This window comes from Neofelis nebulosa, chromosome 1 (genome assembly GCF_028018385.1).
Source record: "Neofelis nebulosa isolate mNeoNeb1 chromosome 1, mNeoNeb1.pri, whole genome shotgun sequence".
NCBI lineage: Eukaryota > Metazoa > Chordata > Mammalia > Carnivora > Felidae > Neofelis > Neofelis nebulosa.
In genome coordinates, this window is record NC_080782.1 from 38366629 (window position 1) to 38392422 (window position 25794).

The 25794-nt window shown below is 43.4% G+C and overlaps 1 protein-coding gene and 1 long non-coding RNA gene across 2 annotated transcripts; one reads left to right on the top strand and one right to left on the bottom strand.

Annotated features, from left to right (window-relative positions):
• The first annotated feature begins 490 nt into the window (after nucleotides 1-490).
• On the top strand, nucleotides 491-11779 carry ISL1 (ISL LIM homeobox 1). The gene is made up of 6 exons (XM_058719400.1): nucleotides 491-827; nucleotides 1697-1886; nucleotides 4669-4928; nucleotides 6762-7048; nucleotides 8235-8402; nucleotides 10468-11779. Exons 1-6 carry the CDS (start codon nucleotides 800-802, stop codon nucleotides 10582-10584), a joined length of 1050 nt encoding a protein of 349 aa, XP_058575383.1. The 5' UTR covers nucleotides 491-799; the 3' UTR covers nucleotides 10585-11779.
• Nucleotides 10529-12390, bottom strand: LOC131505626 (uncharacterized). Its single transcript, XR_009258492.1, has 3 exons — nucleotides 12279-12390; nucleotides 11357-11466; nucleotides 10529-10613 (listed from the first exon to the last, which is right to left on the bottom strand). It is a non-coding gene; the product is annotated as an uncharacterized LOC131505626 (long non-coding RNA).
• Between the last annotated feature and the right edge of the window lie 13404 nt (nucleotides 12391-25794).

The following is a 25794-nucleotide window of genomic DNA, read 5'->3' on the forward strand; positions in this document are numbered from 1 at the left end:
GCCACAGCGCCAGACGAAACCGAGCCAAACGGCCTATTCCAAGACGCCCCTTTTCCTAGAGTTCTGGAAGGACCTCGTCATCAGGAAGACCTACCCACCAGCCACTCGCCACCGGCGGCAGAAAAGTGCCCCGCGCGCAGCACGGCCAGCCGGATTGCGGGGACCCCAGGAGCGCAGGGCGGAGGAGCAGCGCGACAGGAGGCGAGGGCGCTGGCGGCACGGCCGGGAAGGAGCGAGGGAGGGGGACAGGAGAAGGAGCAGGAGAAGGAGAGGCAGGCCAGAAGCCAGAGCAGCCGGGCAGCCCGAGCTTCGGGGGAGAGAGCGGCCTGAGCCCGGAGCAAGTTGCCTCGGGAGCCCTAATCCTCTCCCGCGGGCTCGCCGAGCGGTCAGTGGCGCACGGCTGCTGCGAGGCTGAAATATGATAATCAGAACAGCTGCGCCGCGCGCCCCGCAGCCAATGGGCGCGGCGCTCGCCTGACGTCCCCGCGCGCTGCGTCAGACCAATGGCGATGGAGCTGAGTTGGAGCAGAGAAGTTTGAGTAAGAGATAAGGAAGAGAGGTGCCCGAGCCGCGTCGAGTCCGCCGCCGCCGCAGCGCCTCTGCTCCGCCAACTCCGCCGGCTTAAACTGGACTCCCAGCTCCGCGAGGGCGCGGCGCAGCCGGGCAGCGGCTCTCTCAGCCTTGGCAACCCCAGGGGCCACTATTTCCCACTTAGCCACAGCTCCAGCATCCTCTCTGAGGGCTGTTCACCAACTGTACAACCACCATTTCACTGTGGACATTACTCCCTCTTACAGATATGGGAGACATGGGCGATCCACCAAAAAGTAAGAGGCTATTTTACCTTGTGGGGCTCGGTGTGCTGTTCTTGTGCGCGGGTCTCTCTCAGGCACGGGTGCCAAGAGCTCTTCAGAGTTGGAGTCATTGCCTGGAGAGAGAGAAAAGGTGGCGTGTTTTGTTTTTTTGTTTTTTTTTTTTCCTTGTTGCCGCCACGCCTGCATGCTTGCTGTCGGTTCTGATCTTCGGGAGACTGATCGTACCTTGTGTCTGAATTCGCCTGTATGCCCTCCAAAACCCTAGCCTTCTGGTGCTAAGCGGTGGTTTCCTCCTCGGGAGTCTTGAGCTCCCCGAGAAGGTTATTCTGTTGCAAAGGTCTGCCTGTGCATACAATACCCGGAGATGTGAATTAGCATTAGACTTGCAAAAGAGAACGAGTGACAACTGTATTGATGCCTGCTCTTGCTAACAATATCCAGTCCTATGTGCTATTTAAGAGCGTGCTTCATGAAAAATATAAGCGTTCACTTAACGCTTCTAGTCAAAACCTTTTCTTTGACTTGACTTATCCATAATCTTTCCCGATGATTATGGCAGAGAGGGAGGAGGGAGGAAAAAGAAATACAAAATGAACGGGTTTGATTGCGTGCTAGGCTTACAAATGTAGACTATTCAAATCTGCATTTTACATATATTCCACCTCCTTTTTTAAAATGAGTCAAGGTTTTGATGGCACACTTCAATTACCATCCCAAAGTGCAATACTCTTGAAAAGAAAAAAAAAAAAAGAGAAGAAGAAGAAAGAAAGGGGGGGGGGGGGAACTCCCAGAGTACGCCCTATAAGAGAACGACACTAAAAGTGTGTTTATCTCTGTAGGAAGTAAACGGTTAGTCAATCATGTATTTATTTTCATTTCAGAAAAACGTCTGATTTCCCTATGTGTTGGTTGCGGCAATCAAATTCACGATCAGTATATTCTGAGGGTTTCTCCGGATTTGGAATGGCATGCGGCATGTTTGAAATGTGCAGAGTGTAATCAGTATTTGGACGAGAGCTGTACCTGCTTTGTTAGAGATGGGAAAACCTACTGTAAAAGGGATTATATCAGGTACGCCATTTATATTGCTTCCTTAATTTTGTGAGATTTCCCTGTCTCTCTCTACTCCTTTTTTATTATTGGACGTGGCTTTGTCTTTTTGCGAAGTTTGCCTTAGTGGGAGCCAGTGTGGAAAAGTTACCCTTTAAATGTGTTACATAAATTGCACTATTCTGTTTCTTTCACTGTTTGGGGGGGGGAACCCCACAACTCAGTATTGGTTTTTATAAGTTGCGGTAGTGAAGCTGGTTTAATGGCTCTTGGAATTTGTGATGGTCAAATTGTGTTCTTCTTTTACCCTCCCCCTTCCAAAACAAACAAACAGAAATTTAAAGATGGATAACTTCGGTTTTCTAAACTCTCTTTTTTAAAAGGTTGGTTTTTATTGTATCATGCGGTGTTTTTCCCTATTCGTTTATTTTTTATAGTTCAGTATTTTAGTAACTTACAAATTCTGTGGAAATGTCAATGCAATACGCAAAATAAAAGTTTGAACTAAGGATGTTTAGAAGTGCACTTTGAAAGTGCAGATAGAAATATTGCCCCTTTTACTCTTAGGGCAAGAGTCCCTTCTTGGAAAATTTCAAAACCAACCCAAATATTCCCTGCAAAAAGACCGGATATTTAATCTTTTTAAATATTAACCCTTTGGTGACATCTGACTATCTTTTCTTTCTTATCTTATCTGAGCTGATGAATTAGACAGAGCAGATCAAATTGCTCATCATCTGTCTACGAACAATTGGTATATTTAGATAATTGAACAGCTTCCTTTCTCACATTAAAATCTGGTAACTGATAAAATGAGCGAATTGCCCATACTGACAAGACTAAAACCACATTGGGAACTTTCTGAGTTTTCCTTTTTTTTCTCTCTCTCTTTCAGTTTATTTTGTGCCTTAACTTCATGTTCACAAATCTCAAATTTTCTCTAGCCTGTGTATATATATGTCAGAAATTTCATTTTCTGCCTTAGGAAGCAAGTAGAATTCCTAAAGAAAATTTTATTGTTTTAATAACAAACGGAAGAGATAACATCTTCACTATTATGTTAAATAATATCAAAGTATTATGTATATATTTTTAAAGAACTCTCCAGTATCTATTAACAAGGAATTAGCTTTTGTAAGTTATAGAATTTCTGGAGCCGAGAACTTATATTAAAGTTTAGTCAAGATTTAAGTATGCAGTCACAATTTTTCCCTGTCCACTTAGTGTCCAACGCTTTTTCTTACTGCAAAATCATGAAATAGTATAATCTTGATAGGTAAAACTGAGCAGTTGGGGGGTTATTAATATTTTGCAGGGAGAGTGCGGGAGGAAATAGGGGATGTGGGGAACTAGAGGAAGGGGGAGGGATTTTCCAAATTGTTTGGTCACAGGCAAGGTAAAGTCCTCATCCTATGAAATGGAAGATCTCACAGAGTAGGCGGAGGGAGGAAAAACTTTTGAATCTACCTTCTAACCTCTGACAAATGAGCCGTTTTCATTGTTTACTTGACTAGTGTGTGAGCTTAAGATTCTGGAGAGGGAGAGCTCACTTTGCACCTCGAGAGGACTATCTTTCCTCCTATGGAGATAGGGTTTTGCTCAACTGCATACAGACCTTCCTGTATCTAATTCTGCATACACATTTATAAAAGGAGCCAATCGCTTTTACCTTTACCCCTTCTCTCTCCCCCTCTCCCTCCTCTCTCTCTCTCTCTCTCTCTCTCTCTCTCTCTCTCTCTCTGTTATGTGAGTGTGTGTGTGTGTGTGTGTGTGTGTGTGTGTGTGTGTGTGTGTCCCTTTGAACTCCTGTCCTTTTAAAAGCAGAACAGGGGGACTATTTAGGTTTGTCTCCTGGAGGGGGGAGTGAGGTGCCCTCCCCCCACTTTGTATGGATCTTTTCCTCTGGTCCATTCTGTTTGTAGAAATGTTCCCGCTTCCGTTTTTACTGAGCTGGAGAGGGGGCCAGGGCAGTGCCCCCTAGGTGGAACCTACAAGGATTGTCCCTTGTAGGGTAAGATCAGCGAGGAAGACCTTAGAAGTGGGTCTTTTCATTTTTCTCTCTGGCCATGGTTCTCCAGCAAACTGAAATAGAAGTAGATGCTTCAACAACTTGAGAAAGATTGAGGGAGCAGGAGCAAATTTCAAAGATAATAAAAGAAAGAATGGAGAGGAAAACTTTGTGTTAACATTGTTGCCGGAGGAAAAATCCTTAGGGAAAAACTGCAACGTGGTTATTGTGCAGAAGGGGATCTGGAAACCCTCAGAGGTTTCATTTTGCTACTCTGCTTGTGCATTTGTGCATATTTACAGACCGAGTGTGTTGATAATCTCATCCCCTAACCTCTTATTATCTTGGAAGGACTTTTTGTAGCAGTTTTGGAGACATTTCTAGCAGCAGAAATTGGGGGATAGGAAGGCGAAAGTGTAGGGCCAGTGGCTACTAGAGTCACCCGGACTCTTTTCTGCCAAGAGCTATAAGGGTTACCCTGGGACTGATGGCTGGAACAGAGGCCCAGGTTTCAAACACATCAAACATTTTTATTTTGCGGCTGTTCTGAGCTAGTAGGTACGGACGGACAGAGACATGGAGGTTCATAGGAAAGGAAAGGGGGGTAAAAGAAAGGGAGAAGAAGAGAGAAAACCATTTCTATCCTCCCATTCTCAGCTAGTCGGGGGATGCTGACTTCCGTGACGCAGGGCGTTGTGGCTGGGGTCATCTGCAGTCTTGGGCCCGGGCCATGCCGGCTTGAAGTGATCCCTCTCTCTGTGTTTCTCTCCTCGCCTCCGCCGGCCCCCCGCGCAGGTTGTACGGGATCAAATGCGCCAAGTGCAGCATCGGCTTCAGCAAGAACGACTTCGTGATGCGCGCCCGCTCCAAGGTGTACCACATCGAGTGTTTCCGCTGCGTGGCTTGCAGCCGTCAGCTCATCCCTGGGGATGAGTTCGCGCTTCGGGAGGACGGGCTTTTCTGCCGTGCAGACCACGACGTGGTGGAGAGGGCCAGCCTGGGCGCCGGTGATCCGCTCAGCCCTCTGCACCCGGCGCGGCCGCTGCAAATGGCAGGTACTCCTTGCCCGGAGGGAGGCCGGCGAGGGGAGGCTGGTTCTGGGCTAGGCCAGCGCCGCCCCCAGCCAGCGCGGCGGCTACCGACCTCAGCGACCCTGGCAGCCACAGGGCAGTCCCTGCGCAGCGGCAGGCAGTTTAAGGAAGTGTTCTGGGAGCAGTTTGCACAGCGCTTTGCTCTTTTGCGCAAGGTTCAGTGCTTTCACTGTGTCCCCTGGCTCACCGCACCCACCCCCCCGCCCCGTCCAGCACACCTACGCGACTGTGTGTGTATATATGGGTACACATAAATGTACACCACTTGCGCTTACATGTACACACGCGTCCAAACAGTACTTCCAGTTCACCTTGGCCTCCAAACCGCGGCTTACTGAAAATGGGCTTCAGCTCTCCGCCAGGTATTCTTCCTGCCGCTGCCTAATTAAAGGGGTGGAGCTCTGGGCCCTGGAGCTTCTTCCTTTAACCCAATGAAGGAAGCTCAGGTAGCCGTAAGTCATTTAGCCCCTCAAATCCTTTTTCCTTGCAACTGGCCCACACTCTAAAACGTTTTTAAAATGTGTGTACTTTTGTGAAAGAATGGATGTGAAAAGATACAGTCCAATAACTGCAGGCCATTGCACAGAGCTGTGATTTAAAACTGTCAACAAGCTAACCCGGAGTAATTGACTTTTAAAAGGAGCCTGCCTCTTTAAACCACTCATTCTATGTGATTTGGTGAGGATTTCATCCTCTGGCTTGTCGCTGTAACACTAAATTGACCCAGTAGGTTTTGACCTGACCCTAGGGGTCCTGGAAGGTGCAGGATTTGTGCCATACATTTCAGAGAGCCCTTCCCCAAGAAGGAGAGTTGGAGTAAAGCAAGGTTGGCCAGTACGAGGCCTTCCCTAAGAAGGCAGATGACGTTTCCCAACCTTGCTTCCCCTCATGAGTAGATCTACCTGGCGCATTTTTAAAGTATCAATTCTCACGAAACACTGATGTTGAGGAAACCCGGGTCTTCCCACTCTGCTTTTTCAGAGGCTCTAAGACTTCTGTTCTAGGGGGATATGTGACTAGCTTGCACATGGGCAAAGCCAGAGTGGTGATTTCTGTCCTGTGCAACCTGTGCTGTGCTTGTGGGGAGACAGAGGAGAGGCAGAAATCCTGGGAGGAAGTCAGGAGACAGACAGAACACTTCCCAGCTGTCATTTATCTGCAGCTCTGCAGTTTCGGTTTTCCTTTGCATGGAGTCAGCCCATCTCAGGAACGGCCAGGTAGATTTAGTAGTAGGAAAGATCGAGGACTGGAGTTATGGTCGAAATACTGAATTTCTTTAGCCCCTTGACACGATTGCCCCCTCTGGACTGAAGTTCAAGGCTTTCTGGCAGAATTCTCTTTGGCCTTTGCATTAGAGACCTCTTGGCTGGTGTAGTGTCTCTGGCTGATGCTGGGGTATACTGCATTTCCTTTCCTAGCACCTTCTGTGGCCTTTGCCCAAGAGTCTAGATGTGGGGGTTCTCCAGTAACCTGGGCCCAGTCTGGGTATGAAGAAAGGCGAGGAGGAAAGAGAAACAATGCTGAAAGATGCTACCCCTGAGACGGCCACCCCTTTCCTGAGGCTATGTTGACCAGAGCAAGGGTGGAGGCTGTGTTCTGGGCCTAAACTAGTCAGCATTGACCTCTCAGACTAGAAAGTCAGATTTCATTCTCCCTTTTGCTTCCCTGGTCCCTACCTCTGCCTCCCCTGCTTTGTCCGTGGAGGCTGCAAAGCAAGCCATTGTCCCTGCGGCACGGCACGGGAGGGTGAGCAGCCCGGCCTGGCCCGCACTCACCTCAGTGCCCCTTGCCTCGCAGCCGAGCCCATCTCTGCCCGGCAGCCGGCCCTGCGGCCCCACGTCCACAAGCAGCCCGAGAAGACCACCCGCGTTCGGACTGTGCTGAACGAGAAGCAGCTGCACACCTTGCGGACCTGCTATGCCGCCAACCCCCGGCCAGACGCGCTCATGAAGGAGCAACTGGTGGAGATGACAGGCCTCAGTCCCCGCGTGATCCGGGTCTGGTTTCAAAACAAGAGGTGCAAGGACAAGAAGCGAAGCATCATGATGAAGCAGCTCCAGCAGCAGCAGCCCAATGACAAAACTGTGAGTGGCCCTGGAGCCGGGTAGGGGACTTGTGGGGGGGGGGGCCGGGGGGGATGGTCGGAGCAGAGCAAGAGTGTGAGGTGCTTGGCGGCTACCCAGGTTGGCCTGCATGTGGGTTCTATCCTGCTCCAGGGCAGGAGCCAGCAGCCCCTTACCTCCACCTGTGCCCAGGGGGGAAAGCACCGGCCACCTGCCCAGTGGGGTGCCCTTCAACCATACCCCTAGGCTGGAACCAGAAGGATGCGGTCACCCCTTCATGGGCAGGCGGCAGCAAGGCCTGGCTCCATTTTACCAGCTTTCAGGTTGTCATTTCCCCAGGCACTGGAGAGAGGGACAATTCCTTGGTTCCCTATCTAATTCAAAGGTTTGATGGGTAGGTCACCCAGGCAACCCTCTGGGTGTGCCCCCAGCGCCCTCAGGTCAGCGAGGTCCCCCAAGGTGACCTGTGAAAACAGGACACCCTCTGCTCTAGGTCTAGCCCAGGCTTCCAGAGATATTATTATCTACTGTCATCCCAGGCCCATGCCAGCACCCACTCCACAGGCTTCCTGATTGAGTTAAACTAAAGAACTTTTTTTTTTCTTTTTACCGCTTCAGCCCTGTTTTTAAATGCCATAAAACCCCTGCTGTCATTAAACTTGGCAGGCCAGCCAAGCCTGGTCTGGGGCACTTTTCAGGTTGGTGAGTGCGTCATAGCACAATAGCCGCCAGACCTAAACCCTTGGGGGTGGAGGCTGGCGCTGTGAAGAGAACTGCCTGTAGAAGATGTAACTGAAAATCTAACTAACTGAAACTGCCCAGAAAACCACCATGTCTGGAGGCTGCCGGGAGGCCTCTTTTGCCTCAGCTTTCTGCTTCTGTGATGCTATGGCCTGTGAAGGCAGATGTGGGGAATTGGGATATACTGTGAATGTAAAAGGAAAGGAGAGGAGAAAATCAGAATAGAACTCAGTTTAATAAGATCCAAGCAGACCTACTAGTCCCGCCCACAGAAGCAGAAAAACAAAATACAATAAAACAAAACTGGACTCTGGCTAATATCCATACATGCAGCAGATTAACTGAGTCAATAGTAGTTACTATATAGATAAGATAATGCCAGGGTTTATTTGCTTAGCCTGTGCAGACAATGGAGGGAGGGAGTTTGGTCATTAACATGTTGGGATTGGGGGGGGCCTATTCACAGAATATCCAGGGGATGACAGGAACTCCCATGGTGGCTGCCAGTCCAGAGAGACACGATGGTGGCTTACAGGCAAACCCAGTGGAGGTACAAAGTTACCAGCCGCCTTGGAAAGTACTGAGTGACTTCGCCTTGCAGAGTGACATAGATCAGCCTGCTTTTCAGCAACTGGTAAGTCTCAGCTCTTGGAGTCAGGAGGCTGAATCCCCCACAAAAATAAGATTCTGGTTTAACTGTCACACGAGGAAGGATTCAGTGGGGAGGGTGCCTCCCTGGCCCCAGGGTCGGGAAGAGAGGAAGGAGGCTTGGTGGAGAGGAGGCACGCACTCAAGGAAAACAAACCTCTTGTGAGTCTTTTCTGTGAGTTCATAACTTGACCATATAGGTTGAATTTCCTATCAGCCGGGCCTTCTTTGAGGTGTAACTTCAAGGTATCAGACTAACTAGACATGTGTGGGAAGGCGTGCAGGGTTGCACAATCATACATCTCAGACTTTTAGAGCTGGAAGGGACTTTAGAGATCACCTTGACATTTTGATCAGCAAGTAGTAAATTTATTCTCTCCTCAGCTCCTAGAGAATGGCATATTTAAAGAGCTAAATCTAGCTGTTTGTAATAATAACTGATGTAAGACACAACGTTATTATCAATGGGCAGCAGGCACTTGGCTGGGTATAATTTTCAAATATATCAGTAAAGAGTTCAGTTATTTAAGGGTATGATTGATACTTTGTTGCTATTATTCCTTTCTAGGACTATCTTAATCTAAAATGTAGGACTGCTTTAACATTTTAAGTGTATGAGTTCAGACGTTATACACAATCACATACTCTGGGGGATGTACAGCAAAAGAAGCAAGAGTTCTACCAATCAGAGAGACAGCACATGAAAACCTGTTTTAGCATTAATATGTTTTACACATCCAGAGAAGGGAAAATTAACTTACCTTATGCCTACAAAAGGCTTGAGGAGCAAGATAAATAATTATTAAATATGTGTACTTTGTGATATGGCATATATACACATAATTTTCTTTTTATTTAAGAGTTAACAGCCCTATAGAATCTTGTTCTGTAAAACAAGATCTATTCTAAAAACTTTGTTCCTTTCTTTGAAAATAAAACTTGAGTTGAGGTTAGCTTTTCACCCTCGCATTTACCTGGAGAGCATTTTCTTTCTCTGTGGCAACAGTTAGGTAAGAGACCAGAGGCAGTGGTTACAAGGACTTGGCCCAGCTTTACATTCGTAAGTGGGCCAGACTAGAAGCTAGATAAATTGGAGAAGCCCCTTAACCTCACCATGGGAAAGTTTAATAGGATAGAAAGGAAGGTAGACTCTGGAATTAGGAAAAAGAACTTATTTTAAAGTGAGGTTAATCTTATGTGTTATTTAAGTAAAACCCGGGTCATAGAAGGCAGGTAAGAGGAGGGTTCAGGGCAGCGAAGTGTTTGTACCTTCTAAAACTTTAGTGTTAGATGAGAGCAGTGGGAGGGAAGCCAAGACAGGAGGGCGGAGGGTTGGGGACAGAGTGGAGAAGGAGGTTTCCAACAGCAACACAATACTTTCGGTTTAAAAGAAGGAGGCAGATATTTATAATGCGATGACGTTATAATATATGGGGCTCCTCTTGGAAGGAAGAGCCTGATTTAAAGAGAGAGAGAGAAAGAGAAAGAAAGGCCAGAAGGCATCAGGACCAGCAACAAGGAAGAAAGCCCACGCTGTGAACCCTCTGAGGAGTTAATCATTGTTCTGTGGAGCCTCCTCTGAATCTCCTGTCACACGATCTGAGCAATCTGAGCGTGTGTTATGGATTTTCCAACTCAAGAAGAGAGGCTTTGATGCCTAGAGACTGCGAAGTCGCCTGCTCCCAGGGCAACATGTAGCCAGCAGGATAATTTTATTTTGAGCATGCATGGTAGAGTTGCGATGCCATTTTACAGTGGGAAACACATTTGTTCTTAAATAATTTAATGCAACATAATGTTGGGAATTCAGTTTCAGTTAAAACAGAGATCTCTTGAAAGATGGGAAAGCGAGAGGTTTTCTTCTCAAGTTCTTTTCTTTGAGGGCTTTCTTTAAGCCTGTTGAAACTCAATGATCTCTGTGGATATCTTTATCTACGTATCCATCTATACACACAAACACTTGTCCATGCATAGACACATAGGACAAGCTTATAATCCTTTTAGGAATACAGTCGCAGCCTCCTTTATTCATTTCTCAACCTTCTGTGCAGGTGAATTTTTCAGAAGGAGGACCGGGCTCTAATTCCACTGGCAGTGAAGTGGCGTCGATGTCCTCTCAGCTCCCAGATACACCTAACAGCATGGTAGCCAGTCCTATTGAGGCATGAGGAACATTCATTCAGATGTATTTTTTTCCCTGTTGGAGAAAGTGGGAAAGTATAATGTTGAACTCCGAAACAAAAGTATTTAACGACCCAGTCAATGAAAACTGAATCGAGAAATGAATGCTCCATGAAATGCACGAAGTCTGTTTTAATGACAAGGTGATATGGTAGCAACACTGTGAAGACAATCATGGGATTTTACTAGAATTAAACAACAAACAAAACCCAAACCCAACATACGCTATCCAATGACCTTAGGAGTACTGAAAAAAAAAAAAAAAGACGTTTTTAAAACGTAGAGGATTTATATTCAAGGATCTCAAAAAAAGCATTTTCATTTCACTGCACAGCTAGAGAAAAGCAGAAATAGAGATTTTCTAGTCCATCCTATTCTGAATGGTGCTGTTTCTATATTGGTCATTGCCTTGCCAAACAGGAGCTCCGGCAAGTGAGCAGGAAGAGAAAACTGGCCTCCTTGGCTGAAAGTCCTTTCAGGAAGGTGGAGCTGCGTTGGTTTGCGATGTTTTTCGTTGACTTTAACAAGGGGTTAATTGAAATCCTGGGTCTCTTAGCATGTCCTGTAGCTGGTTTCTTTTTTACTTTTGCCCCTCCCCCTTCTTCTTCTTCTTCTTCTTCTTCTTCTTCTTCTTCTTCTTCTTCTTCTTCTTCTTCTTCTTTTTTGAGATCCATCCTCTATCAAGAAGTCAGAAGCGACTTTAAAGGTTTTTGAATTCAAATTTAAAAACCAACTTATAAAGCATTGCAACAAGGTTACCTCTATTTTGCCACAAGCGTCTCGGGATTGTGTTTGACTTGTGTCTGTCCAAGAACTTTTCCCCCAAAGATGTGTATAGTTATTGGTTAAAATGACTGTTTTCTCTCTCTCTGGAAATAAAGAGGAAAAAAAAAAAGGAAACTTTTTTTTTTGTTTGCTCTTGCATTGCAAAAATTATAAAGTAATTTATTATTTATTGTCGAAAGACTTGCCACTTTTCATGTCATTTGACATTTTTTGTTTGCTGAAGTAAAAAAAAAAGATAAAGGTTATACCGTGGTCTTTGAATTATATGTCTAATTCTATGTGTTTTGTCTTTTTTCTTAAATATTATGTGAAATCAAAGCGCCATATGTAGAATTATATCTTCAGGACTATTTCACTAATAAACGTTTGGCATAGATAAATAAATAAATGCAATGATCCAGGGTCCCTCTTTTATATGTTTACAAGTAAGCCATTAAAATGTCTGCAATTAAGGACTGCATGTGAACGGGGTAGACTGACATACAATAGGTGTGATGTTTTATTGCAAATAGTTAAGGTCGAACTTGCCAGTTTGCATTTTAATAGTTAAATCAAAACTGGTTGGAAGCCTTTAGTTCTCAGCTGTGATAATGTTACTAACTGCTTTTTTGAAAATGAGATGCTGTCCTCCGTTCTACCCCCCACCTCTCCTCCCCTTTCTTGCCCGACCCACTCCACCCCACTCCACCCCACCCCACCCCACCCCACCCCAAATAGGAAAAAGGTCCTGCTTGAAATGCGTTTTGATTCTGAGTCTCTATTTTATTTTCTTGGAGTAAGTGCTTTATACCAAAGTCTCCTGCTTAGGATTCTTGAAATGACCCATATTTCAAGTATAAGCTCTTGCTAAAAGAGAGCCTTTCTGCCTGGTCAGTGAGGTATGACCATTATTTACCGGTGGCGGCTGTCAGCCGATTGAGAAATGCTGCTTTCTTTGCGCAGGAAGAGCAGGCCGAGAGAGTTTTCTCAGCAATTCCCAGAGCAGTCAGCGTACGTCTTTTCTGGTCTCTCTTCCCCACCCCCAACTTGTTTCCTCCTCCCCTCCTCCTTCCCCTTTCTCCCCCCAACTCCCAACTCCCCAACCCTCGGAAGGCTGTCTGGCCGGTGCCGAGAACCGCGGCCGAGGCTCCGTCGGGGAACCGCCTTCTGCGGGCTGGGGCCGCGGCGCGTGCTGTGCAGGCCCTCGCGGCGCTCGGAGCCACGGGCACGAGCGCTCCCACGCTCCCCGGGCATTTAGCGGGGGTTCCCGTGTGGGAGCCAGAACCCAGGGATAGATAAAGGGCCCTGCCCGAAATCAGGCTTCTTGGTGCTTCTTCGATTGCGGGGGTCGAGCTGGGATTTGGGGCTCCACCCTGTCCCCCTTCCTTCCTCCACCCCAGGATGATACTTGGACTCTTTAGAAAATGGATGCGTTTGTATGCGCGAGTGTCATGGCGTTTTAAATATCTGACAATTCTTAATAAATACGAGAGCTAACATACCCTAATCGTGTGTCTTGTGGCGCGTGCCCCTTCGGACCCCTGACCGGGAGCAGCTCGGAGGCCCGGCTGGAGGCCGGGTGAGCCCCGCGGCTCCCGGGCTCTCACGTCGCTTTCACCCTCTCCAAACCTGCCGCAAGTCGGGAAACGAGCCTCAATTAGGCTTTTGTTTGGCATCGTTCTACATAACGGGTTAATTACAGGCTCTAACGTGGGGGCAGAGAGAAAACAAACTTTGCATTGAAAATGTTACAGTGCATTAGACATGCCCGTTGATTACTTTGATTGTTGTGTCTAATTCTTCACAGAGGGGTAATAATTTGGCCGGCGGTAATAATGGCTTGTGGTCTTCTGTTGAGAAAAACAGGAGTTATGTCTTATCTCACACAGATCTTCTCCTGAAAAGATCCCTCTCTCTCTCTCTCTCTCTGTCTCTCTCTCTCTTTCTCTCTCTTATCTCTCTCTAATCTCTGGCATCAGACTTGACTCTTTTACCTTCCCGCTCATCATTTCTATTTGCCTGCCTTTTCAGTTTTCCTTTTTCCTCCCCATCATATTTGAGAATTCTAAATAATAAGTGCAAAGATAAGTAGGTCCAACCTGAATATTGCTGTCTGCAAAGTTACTCATCTCCCAAGCCCTTGTTTGGAGACCATTAAATTCCTTTTTCCAGCCATAGCCTCTGGTGGACTCTGTAGAGGTTAGATGGGGGGAAAAACCCACAAACCTTATTTAGGGTTTGAATGCAATGGAGGGACTTAAATGAGGCACACAGCTTTGTGATGCTTTCTCATCCTGACATTTATTCCCAAGATTAGGGGTGGGGAGGTGGTGAAGGAGGTGATGTTTTACGTATATATATCAGACTATTCTGAGGTCCACAGCTTGAATTTAAGTACAGTAATTTGGGAGGGGAGTGATGAACAATTTGGTTTCACTTGCTAGATTCAAGATATTTGTTGCCTGATGGCTGAGAATGGATTGATGGGTCGATTGCATTCTAGTTCTTGTATTATTCATATGAAAGGTGTGTTCCCTTCTAGACTCCTCAGCATGTGCTCTAAAATGTGTAGCTGAAATGTCTCCTTGTTTGCAAACCATCTCTCTCACATACTCTCCTCTTCCCTGTACACCTCTGGAGACCTAGCTTTGAGCTGTGCTCTTCTAATGAAATTCCTCCTGTTTGCTATTATCTTTGATCCTCCCTCCCCTTATTACTCTGAATTCTTCCTTCTGGATATTATGACTCATTTCCTCCAGCTTCTGCAAGCTAAAACGTAATGCAACTAAAAACATCCAGAATGCTCTCCTTAAATCAGGGAATCCACATCAACATCTGTACTCAGAGAGGATCCCTCCCCCCCATTGTTTCAGAGCAATAACATCTTCTATATGAGTTTACTGTCTCTCTTTCCCTTTCATTAAATGGACCTGGCTTTCCTTACCACTCAAAAAGTTTTTTTCTAAGTCAAAACCATATTTGAAGAGACTTTTTTTCTTCGTTGAAATAACATTTCTGGTTATTTGACATTCTTCGTGGGTGTGTGTACCCACTTACCAATTCACAAGGGTTTTGTGTTTTTTTTTGGAATTCCAGATTAAATATATGACTCTGTGATGCTCTGCTGCTATTCATCCTAACCAGATTGTTAGACTCTTTGCATTGACCTCTTTTTTTGGTCTATCTTATTCTTTTGACTAGTAGCCAAAAGACAATGTGCTTTTAAGGTACCTAGAAGTAGTTGGCATTTCCCTAGCACCTTGAACTTTTAAGCCATAAGATCGTTTTCATTGATATATCTCTTGTAAGCCCCATGTGGATTTACTTAGTCTTTTCCATTTTCTTAAAAAAAAATGAGAAAAAAAGTTAAAATTTTGTCTAAACCATGAGAAGAGCTATGTGTGGATGGAATTCAACCAATTTGGGTTTTTAATCCCACCCCTACTACAAGTAAACTAAGCAGAACTACTTATTTTCTTATTTGTAAAGTTTAGTCAGTTTTTGTAAGAGAAATTTATAATCCAAATTATGCTTGATTTCTGTTCTATTTACTTCCTTTCTGCTAATCAACAATTAAAGATTAGTCACAACAAGGCAAGTCAAATTTTCTTTGGAGGTTCAGGGAGAAAAGGGGAAATGATATTCTGTGTGTACCTTTATTTTAAAAATGTTACTTCAAAACTGGCCCCAAATCTTGAATTCGTGCTAACTATTTGAAATAAAAATAATTAACTTGTACAGTGTGGGTTGATGTTTTTAAGCTAAAATGCAAGTAGTTAATTCAGGGTGCTGGCAGCTGATTCTGTTTACTGATCTTTTCTGATTGTTGTTTTCTTGATAACTGAGCAAGCCACTGAATGGCTGTTTGAGCCCAGGCGCCACAAACATAAACTTCACAGCTTACAATGTCCCAAGTCATGATGGAGGATCTCTCCACACCTCCCGGAGACTTCTGAAGTGTAGACAGAGAAGTTGGTTCACAGAGAGCGTAGGAGGGGGAGGGGCGGGAGGGAACGCTGCGAGTGTTTGCTGTGAGCGTTGTTACTATCACATCCTTTAATTTTTATGGCGCTTACGCTGTTGGCTCTGAGAAGCCAGTTTCTGCCTTGGGGAAGCCAGTCTCTCCCCAGAGCCGCACTTAAGACTGCTTGACCTTTTTTATTTTTTGAAATTTATTTTTCAACTCTTTATGCTTAATTATCTTTTGGAAAAGCGCTCGGCAATGGTAACCAAAGAGATCTAAAAAGAAACCCCCACCCCCACCCCAAAGGGGACACCTAGATTTGGAGGAAAAAAATGTGGGGTAAGATTGCTTTCCGTCAGGTAGGGGAAAGGCACTTTACGACAGTCCTGTGGGAGATTCCACTGCGTCTTCTCCTTGCCTGGGATCCCCTTTCCATTCCATTGATTGAAAGTTCGCGTTTATTTCGAGGTGGTGTTATTTGTGGATTTGATTGAGGTGGCTGGGTACTTATTTTTGCCTGTCTTCCTAGGGGTGCTTCCCTCGGGTGCATTTCCCGCGGGGTGGCTGGGCGCTAAGAAGTGGGGACCCGACACTGGTCTAACCAGCCCCGCGACTCCTGCAGGCACGTCAGCCCTTGATCCCTTAAAGTAGGGACAATCGTGGTCCGGGAGAGGAAAAAAGGGTGTTGGTGGGCCCTTCTCTTTCAGGAGTTGATCAGGTTGGCAGATCTGGAGGGCTAATCCAAACAAGGCGCTTGACTTGTGAGGTCGCGAGTCTAGACAGAGCTGGTGGCTCGGCGGCTCCTTATCTTTCCCTGGAATCAGCCGAAGAGGCGCTCCCCCGGCCCACTGCGCTGCGCTCACCCTTGCCGGAGCCACTGCTCCGCACAGACGGCACAACAAACACAGCACCTGAGGCTTTACAGCTCGCTTTATTGTTTGGTGGGAATGCTACAAAACGGTCATTTGTTTTTCGGAACCCGCGCCCTGGCCGCTTCGCGTTCTGGCCACCGACTCCGGGTTGGGGGTGTCGCCAGCGCCCGGCTGTCCGCTCCGGCCCCGCTCGCTAGAGCGCTTTCGGCAACTCTGTCCGGCTTCCTCCCCTTCTATCCAGTGCCACCCGCCCCCCTCCGCGAGGGCCTACGGGAAACCCTCCCCAGACCTTTTCTTTTTTTCCGAACCTTGGGAGGCGAGGGGGGTGGAGGGACTGTGCGAGGAAGCCTAGGGCGAGGTGTCTTGGACTAATCCGGTATCTCTTCTTGCTGCCTGGAAATGACAGTTCTGCGCTATAGCCATTTATGGTTTGCGGGGTCAGTGAGCTCTGACTCAAGGGCGATCAATAAAAACATTTAGTTCAGTAATAAGCTGCCTCCCCCCCCCCCCCCACCTCAATGTACCGAGAAGGATGCGTCACCATCTTGGACAGGGTGTCCCTGAGCAGCAGAGCGCCCTTTCTTTCCCCATGAGCACAAAGAAGTGACGTGACTTTCCAGTGTGTTCACGACCACTTCGCTGGGCAAACCGTGGAAGTCTTCCTTGATCCTCAGCTGGCTTCCCCCACAAAGAGGCTGGCACTGCCATCCACTTGGGAGCAGGGGGACCTTTGGGACAGAGCTTGGTTGCAAATGCCAACTTTGGAAGGACAGATAGCCAAGCTTGGGGATTTACAATCAAGGATTTGTGGCTTGCCACTTTAGATTAATTGAGGTTAAATTAATTATAATTTTGATCCTTCCCTATGGGATTTTTCTCTTGTTTCAAAAGGGAGGCAGGGTTTCTAGTTACATCTTGTTATTTACTATTCTTGTAGTTTGCAAACAGCATTCTGTGTATGTGTATGTAATTGGTGTGGAATAGATAATACTGCCTCTGTTTGAAAACTAACCATAAATTTCGTTATGTGCTTAATGTGGTAGTGATACAAACACCATCATCTCCCAGCTTTGGAGGCACCACAAATCCATATCATGCTTTTCCCTGCCTGGGCTCAGTCTCACAACCGTGTGCTAGATGAAAAAAGATAAAACTCAAGTTTCACAAAATCAAGGAATTTCAGTAGGGAGGTTAAAAAAAAAATTCTGTCTCCAGAAAATAATTCTTAACTGTACTCAGGCACTGACTTGTCTTGTTCTCATGGGTAAGGGTTGCTGTTTATTTTGACCTGTCACAAATACAATGTGTTGTTTGAAACTTGTTAAACTTAGCAGGTATATGGAGATAGTACTAGACAGGCCACTGAATATGATAAAGTAAAATATGGTGGGAATGAATTTTAAGGGCTATGAAAGATTTTCCTTTTTCCCACTAGTTTTTTAATGAATATTTCTTTGATCTTTTTTCTCATGGTTATGCAATATCTATCTGTAGATTAGTAGTCTAGAGTATAGTAAGGTGTGATTGGCAAAGTGTTACTTATTCAGGTTCTATCCTGCAGTCATTTTGATAACATAAATTGCCTATATATTCTAAGTAAGTTTTCTTTTCCTTCATTAAAAAATGCCCACACCTAGGTAAAAACATTTCCTGTCTCAAAATTTTCAATAATTACTTATGAGAACAACTATTAATTTGTTGTTGTTATATACAGAAGGTTTACTTTCAAAAATAGCTTTAGCAAAGGAAAAAGTGTATTTGGTTTTGGGAGAGGACTAGCAGGAAACAAAAAAAAAATGAGATAGATTTGCGAATAAAGCATATATACTTTGAAACAGTATATTTTAAGCGACAAAGGGAAAAAATATTTATGGACCAAATAGTGAAAAATCTTATTTTAAACTCACAAAGTATACCTGATAGTTATTTAAAGTTTTATATCAGTAGTCAGAAACTTTTGTTGTGGGATATCAGTTCTCAAGAAAAAAAATACATGAAATTAACACAGACTGTCAACCAAAATGCATTTAGGATCTAATTCATAAAACGAGATGAGTGACTTTATTTGTAAAATACAGTAATTTGTTTCCACTAACAATGAATTCTGATGTCTAAAATGATTAAATGTGGAAAAATAGATGACCAGTTTCTGGAGAATGAAAATGCTTAGTAAATTCTGAAATTATTCACTTTTTGCAGTAATACATGGAAATATTTTTAGAGCTCACTACTTAGAATTCTGTATTTGTATCAAAGTACATTTCATACTTTTAAAACTATGTTGTATCCTTGAAATCTTTACAACTTTAGAGACACTAGCCACTCTTGCATTTTATGCATGGCCAAATTTCTACCTATTTATGAGACGTTAAACACCGGGATGATGGATGGGTATATCACCAATAAAACCTCACCTTTTAGTTCTATTATCCCATCAATGGATTCATAGGTCTCATTAATGTTAATGGAAAATGTACTTATGTGTCGTGTGCAAAACAGGGCTTGGAGATTTTTCACCCAGTAAAGTCTTTATCGCAAGTATGCTAGGGCCAAGATGACCTAAAAAAGTAGTTTTGATCACATCAAAGCCCAGATAGTGTTAGTCTTGCAGGTGCAAATGAGCATATGAAATGTTAGGATTAGAATTGACTTTAAAAACAAATATATTATTTGTTTTAACCGCCTGAAAATATCCCCCCCCCCCCCGACCTTTTAGAATTTTTGGAGTAACCCTTAGCTAACTGGTAGTTCAGAAAGATTCCTGCCAGGAAAATCCAATAGCTTCTCTACCACTGAGAGACCTAGGACCAAAGCTGGTTATATACTGCTTACTCAACATATAGGAAGTTGTTTTCATTGAATTATTTACTGGAATTTGAGCGACGCTTTGTTTATTTGTTTTCATTTTGTAGTGGTGACTGACTCTATGAAATCATTCTTGTGAATAAATGTATGCATTTGTAATGTGTATTATGGCAGCCTTTGGCCGAGGTATAGAGTTTTCTCTAGGGCAAAGCTAAGTGGCTAGCATTAGAATAGAATCTGTAACATTACAGAATTGAGTGATGGACCAACAGTATAAATGATGAATGTTATTTATCATGAACATTGTTTTGGTTATTCAAGTTGAAATCTTCCAGAATCACTATACAGACTAAGAAGATTTAAAATATTCTTTATAAGGAATATCAAGAAAGGAGGCAGTTTCTCCTAGGGCAAAAGATGCAATGTGGTTGTTTCTGCCATGACATGACACTTTTCTATCTGTAAAGCACTTTACAGTCATTAGTTATGCATGAGAGTCCACAGAGCCCGTTTTCCTAATGACCTCTGTACCTGTTTCTCAGCACAATTCTCAATTCCCTCTTCTTTCCTTCATGTGTTTAAGAGCAGAACATCAAAGAAGCCATACTCTGTCCTTGATGACTTCAATGAGGACCGCATTAGATCAGAGAATGGAAACTATTTTATAGACATTTTCAGTGATGCCACTCTCCTTGCTTCCAGGAATCGAGGGGAGATGCTGAATGTTGACATGGGTGAAGACAGTGAGTTAGCAAAACTGTAATTTATCTCCTGAAAGCAGTGACTCTCAGACTTTTTGATTTCATGACCCCATTACACTCTTCAAAATTATTGAGATCTCCAAAAGCTTTTGTTTATGTGAGTTATATCTATTCGTATTTACTGTATAATAAGTTAGAATGAGGATTTTGAAATATTTAATATTCGTTTAAAATAATATATTACATGGGGCGCCTGGGTGGCGCAGTCGGTTAAGCGTCCGACTTCAGCCAGGTCACGATCTCGCGGTCTGTGAGTTCGAGCCCCGCGTCAGGCTCTGGGCTGATGGCTCGGAGCCTGGAGCCTGTTTCTGATTCTGTGTCTCCCTCTCTCTCTGCCCCTCCCCCGTTCATGCTCTGTCTCTCTCTGTCCCCAAAATAAATAAAAAATGTTGAAAAAAAAAATTAAAAAAAAAAATAATATATTACCATAAATAACTTTTTAATGAAAAATAAGTATAGGTCACAAAACCAAAAATTTAGTAAACAGAGTGGCATAGTTTTCTAGTTTTACAAATCTTTTAAGTATCTGGCTTAATCGAAGAGAGCTTAATTCTCATATCTGCTTTGTCATTCAATCTGTGGCACTATCTCCCATCATGTAGCCTCTGGAAAACTCTATGTTCACTTGTGAGAGAAAGAATGTAAAAAGGTAAATAATGTTTTAGCATTATTATGAAAAGAGTTTTGACCTCCTAAACCTCCCCAAAAGTTTCCCTTCAGGGGTCCCCAGAACACGTGGCGAGTACTTCTGCCTTAAAAATGAGCTTTCACAAGGGCCCCTGGGTGGCTCAGTCGGTTAAGCGTCCGACTTCGGCTCAGGTCATGATCTCGCGGTCCGTGAGTTCGAGCCCTGTGTCGGGTTCTGTGCTGACTGCTCAGAGCCTGGAGCCTGTTTCAGATTCTGTGTCTCCCTCTCTCTCTGACCCTCCCCTGTTCATGCTCTGTTTCTCTCGGTCTCAAAAATAAATAAACGTTAAAAAAAAATTAAAAAAAAATATCTAAAAAATGAGCTTTTACAGAAGGCTTGTAGAGAAACTATTGTGTGAGGGACTTGAATTGTTTGTATTAATGCTCTAGTGATACAGGTTTGCTTTTAACCCAAGTCCAGGTCACAGTTTTATTCTGTGACTTTCAAGTTCCATCATCAAATACCGATCTGAAAGTCATTTATACCCAGGGCCTTGAAGAAAAACAAAAAACAAAAAACAAAAAAACTTGTGATGTTATATAACTGAAAATTTAAGTCTCCTTTCTAAAAAAAACCAATCTCTAGGAAAGACAGAACTATGAATGTGGTCTAGTATATGTAGTACGTGCTGGACCCCTTTATCTTCTTATCCTTTATCCTTGTGAAGTTGTGGAGGATGATGAGCAGTGAAATCCATAATAAATAATTCAGACTTGATGTAGGTGGGAATTCCTGGCCACAGCATTCTGAGACAAGGAATTCCAAATAGTTATACTTTGAAAAAATAAAAAATAAAAATAGTTATAATTTGGAAAAGTCATTTGGTTGTTAGAATGAGATAGGCTTGTGAGATGAAAGACTGGAGGCTAGAAAAAAAGCAAGTCAAGGATCATAGTGGTTCAGGCAGGGATGGACCTTTTTATAGATAGCATGAAGAGAAAGGAAAGCATTGGTTTGAGAGAGATTCTGAGAAATTGACTGATGTGGAGGAGAATGGCTGTTGTCCATCGGCATTTGTTTTCCTTTTCTTCATAAGCATATGGAATGGCCGTGTATCCCAAGTTCTCTTACAGGTTGGGGCGGGAGGCAGGTGGTGAGCACACATGACCGCATCCTTGCCAATGGAATCTAGGCAGAAATAACATAGGTTATTCTAGCCTTGGGGATGTGCTTCCTTTACGTTCTCTTTTGCCTTCCAATTGCCTTCCAACTAGCTGGAACTCATGAAAACCCAGGTTTCGTTGGCAGATGATGAAAGTGCCCTATGGTACAGTGGAATAGCACGATGGAACTAACTAATGTTCTAAATAACTTTGGTGAGTGAAACTGCCCACTCACCTGAAGCGTTCAGCTCAAACTGTAATTGAGAAACAAGTGTTTATCTTCTTTAAGATACTGAATTATTATTGGGCCCATTTACTACATCAGCTCGGCCTTACCCTTGTACAAAAGAATATAGACTAGGGCTTTGAGATAGTGAAAAATCAAGGATAACTCTAAGGTTCTGAATACAACATGCATGTGTTCACTTCCTTGCTCACTTATTCATTAACCCACGCAAGTATTTATCTAGTGCTTATTATGTGCCACGTAGTGTTCTATGTGCTGGCTATACAGCAGTGGACAAAGCAAAAAGTTCTTGCCCTCAGGAAGCCTATATTTTTGTGCATTCAAATGACATACATATAAATGCTGATGAGAGTAGTGATAGCTACTATCAGGAAAAACCTAGCAGATAAAGGGCATAGGGAAGATTGATCAAGTGAGACTTCTCTGAAGAAGTAACTTTTGAAGAAGTTGTGGGCATTTGAAAAAGTGAAAATGATATACGTATATACTGCATTGATGCTATACTGAAACTGCATATTTGAGTTTTGTTGTTCCCTTGATGTATCTGGCTCTGTACAGAAAGAAATGGATCAATGTTAGAGGATATCTGTAAGTAAGTATAAAGGTATACAAAGTTATCTGTATACCTTTATAACTTAGTGAAAACAAAGGAATCTGTGTAGAATAAAAAAAAAAAGCAAGAGGATATAAGGAATATAGTAATTATCAAAGATCTGTTGGAAGAAAAGTGACTGGGGAGGTATATGAAAAAAAGACATATAAATGTGAGAAATAGGTGAAGAGATCAGAAAAGTAAAAGACAATAGAAATGTCTCAGGAACTGAAGCCAGAAGTCTTCAAAGGGGCAGGTATGAAAAGCTGTGCCCCATACATCAGAAAGATCAAGGAAGATAAGGACAGAGAAAATGCCTTTGAACTTGGCTGAATTGAGATCATTGGATACCATAAAGAGGCAAAGATGGAAGCCAGATTTAGGAGAGGAATTAGGGGTGAAAATACTTTAAATATAGTTCATCTAACTCCTCACCATTGTTATTGGACATTTATTGAGTGCAGTGATTCTATAGAGCTCTACTCCGATAGCCGAAGTATTCACTGAGTCCAGTTACCACTTTGTGAAGAATAACTGAAGATCAAGTACCAGAGTCTGGTGCCTCTGTTAACCCTTTTAGAAAGGCTCTGGAGGACAGAATTACAAAATGTTTTCAACCCCTCTGGCCACCTGACTTTTCTGAATTCAGGAAGACTCAAGAATCCACAGTCTAAGCAGACAAACCAATTAGATGTTAAAATCCCAGAGGCTACAACTAAGCTGTCGAAAGAAAGTGAGTATGGAGACGTAATTATCCAGCAATTATAAGAAACTAGGCAAAAGTCTAAGAGAAAAAAGGTCTATTGGCATGTTGTAAAACTGTTTGAAAGGTTAACAATTTGCTTAATTTTGTTGACATTAGGCTAAAATCTGTGTTTCATCAAAAGGTGATATTCCTTGGGTTCTATATTACCATACTATTAAAAACTCAGCTAAAAAGACTGATAAAAGGCAACATGTTTGAAAACGGCGGGAGGTAAAGAAAAAAAAATCAGAAATTCAGGTAGCAAGAAGCAAAATCCTCCTGCATTTTGTTTTGTGATCCATCATCCAGCTGATGCTTTGTCAATCTGAAAACACTGGGGAATCAGATGATACACAGTTTTGCATCTCCAAGGCGCCCACGGCAAGAAAAAATCAGTGATAAAATTTGGCATAATTTGCCTTTCCCGAAATGGATTCTTACCAATAACTTATAGTTTTTCTTAGTTTTACTTTGCTCTGTGCAAAATAATAGGGCATATACAACTGTAGGTTTGTGTGTACTACAACTGCATTGGGGATAAAGACTCTATCTGGCAACACACACAAACACATTAGGTTAGTTACTGTTTGTAGTTCAAAATAATTTTACAAGATCGATTATGCCCTACCCAATACTTTGGATTGTACGCAAGAGGATAAAATACAAAATCTTTGGTAAAGGTAGCCATGCATAAAGGAAGAAAAAAAAATACTTACTTGATTTGAGGGCCAACATAAAAGAAATAGAAAGGACATACTCACCTGATGGGTAAATGCCAAGGTAGAGTATGGAAAAGTGCATGTCGACACAGCAAAAGACTTCAGTGAGAATAGTTGAAATACTTAGTTTTAAAAACGTTTACCTATGGTGATTTCTTTAATGCTATTTTTCCTTCAGAATGATAAGGATTCCATTTTTCCCCCTGAGCTCTAATTTGGGGATTATGTTAAAGTACTTAAGGCAATAAGTGAAGACACCCCTGTAACTCTAGAGGTTCTTAGTTATTCTATTCTTTGTGGAATCCAGAAATTTCTTCTGATTTAATCTTTAATTTTTTTTTTCTGAAAAGATTAGCATTTCTGTTCACCCTATGTAGTTTCTTTTTTTTTTTTTTTTTTTTTAATTTTTTAACGTTTATTTATTATTGAGAGACAGAGAGAGATAGAGCATGAGAATGTGAGGGGCAGAGAGAGGGAGACACAGAATACGAAGGAGGCTCCAGGCTCTGAGCTGTTAAGCACAGAGCGTGATGCAGGACTTGAACTCATGAACTGCGAAATCATTATGTGAGCCATAGTTGGATGCTTAAGCGACTGAGCTAAGCACCCAACCCTATGTAGTTTCTAATTTACCTCTTATAACTGGATTAATTTGACGTCACCCAACACTAGGTGTCTTTTTTCTTTTTTTTTTTTTCTTTTTTTTTTTAACGTTTGTTTATTTTTGAGACAGAGAGAGACAGAGCATGAACGGGGGAAGGGCAGAGAGAGAGGGAGACACAGAATCGGAAGCAGGCTTCAGGCTCTGAGCCATCAGCCCAGAGCCCGACGCGGGGCTTGAACCCACAGACCGAGAGATTGTGACCGAGCTGAAGTCGGACGCTTAACCGACTGAGCCACCCAGGTGCCCCTAGGTGTCTTTTTTCAAAGACAAAGTCTTGATTGTCTTTATGAGAAAAAATGCCACAATAACCCAAACTACATTTGTTTTCAAAAAATTGTTTTTCTTCTAGAGAGAAAAAAAAAACATTTTCTCTAAAATTAATAATGATAAGTCTATTTTTATACTTGAGTTTTAATGAGAATAAGTTTCTTCCCCACCACCCACTAAATCAGAATGGCAACCTGAAATCATTCACTATTGCTTAGCAGGAATATGTAAGCAACACGTTTTGGAAAGTTGTAGAGTTAAGTGAAAGTGTTGGTTTTGTAAGACATAATGCATTTAACTATTGAAAAAAACAAAGAGAGAGGAGAGAAAGAAATAAAGAAAGAAAGAAAGAAAGAGAAAGAAAGAAAGGAAATAAGGAAAGAAGAAAGAAAACAAGGAAGGAAGGAAGGAAGGAAGGAAGGAAGGAAGGAAGGAAGGAAGGAAGGAAGGAAGAAAGAAGGAAAGGAAAGAAAGAAAGAAAGAAAGAAAGAAAGAAAGAAAGAAAGAAAGAAAGAAGACAAGGAAGGAAGGAAAAACCAAGGATAAATGCATGAAGTTAGGTATTCTACAAGAGTCCCTAACCCTCTTGGCATTGAACTAATTACTGCGGTAGTAAGCCACACATAAGCCAGATGGGTGGCTAGATGACAGAGGCAGTAAATGAGATCTTTTGCAACACCTTCTTTTTAGTTTAGGAATGTCCTAATTGTCCCCAGAGGCTGTATCCTGAATGGATCAAGGCTTCTGTTGTGACCTGTAGCCACTGATCCATAGCACATATTCTTTTTTTTTTTTTTTTTTTTAATTTTTTTTTTTTCAACGTTTTTTATTTATTTTTGGGACAGAGAGAGACAGAGCATGAACGGGGGAGGGGCAGAGAGAGAGGGAGACACAGAATCGGAAACAGGCTCCAGGCTCCGAGCCATCAGCCCAGAGCCTGACGCGGGGCTTGAACTCACGGACCGCGAGATCGTGACCTGGCTGAAGTCGGACGCTTAACCGACT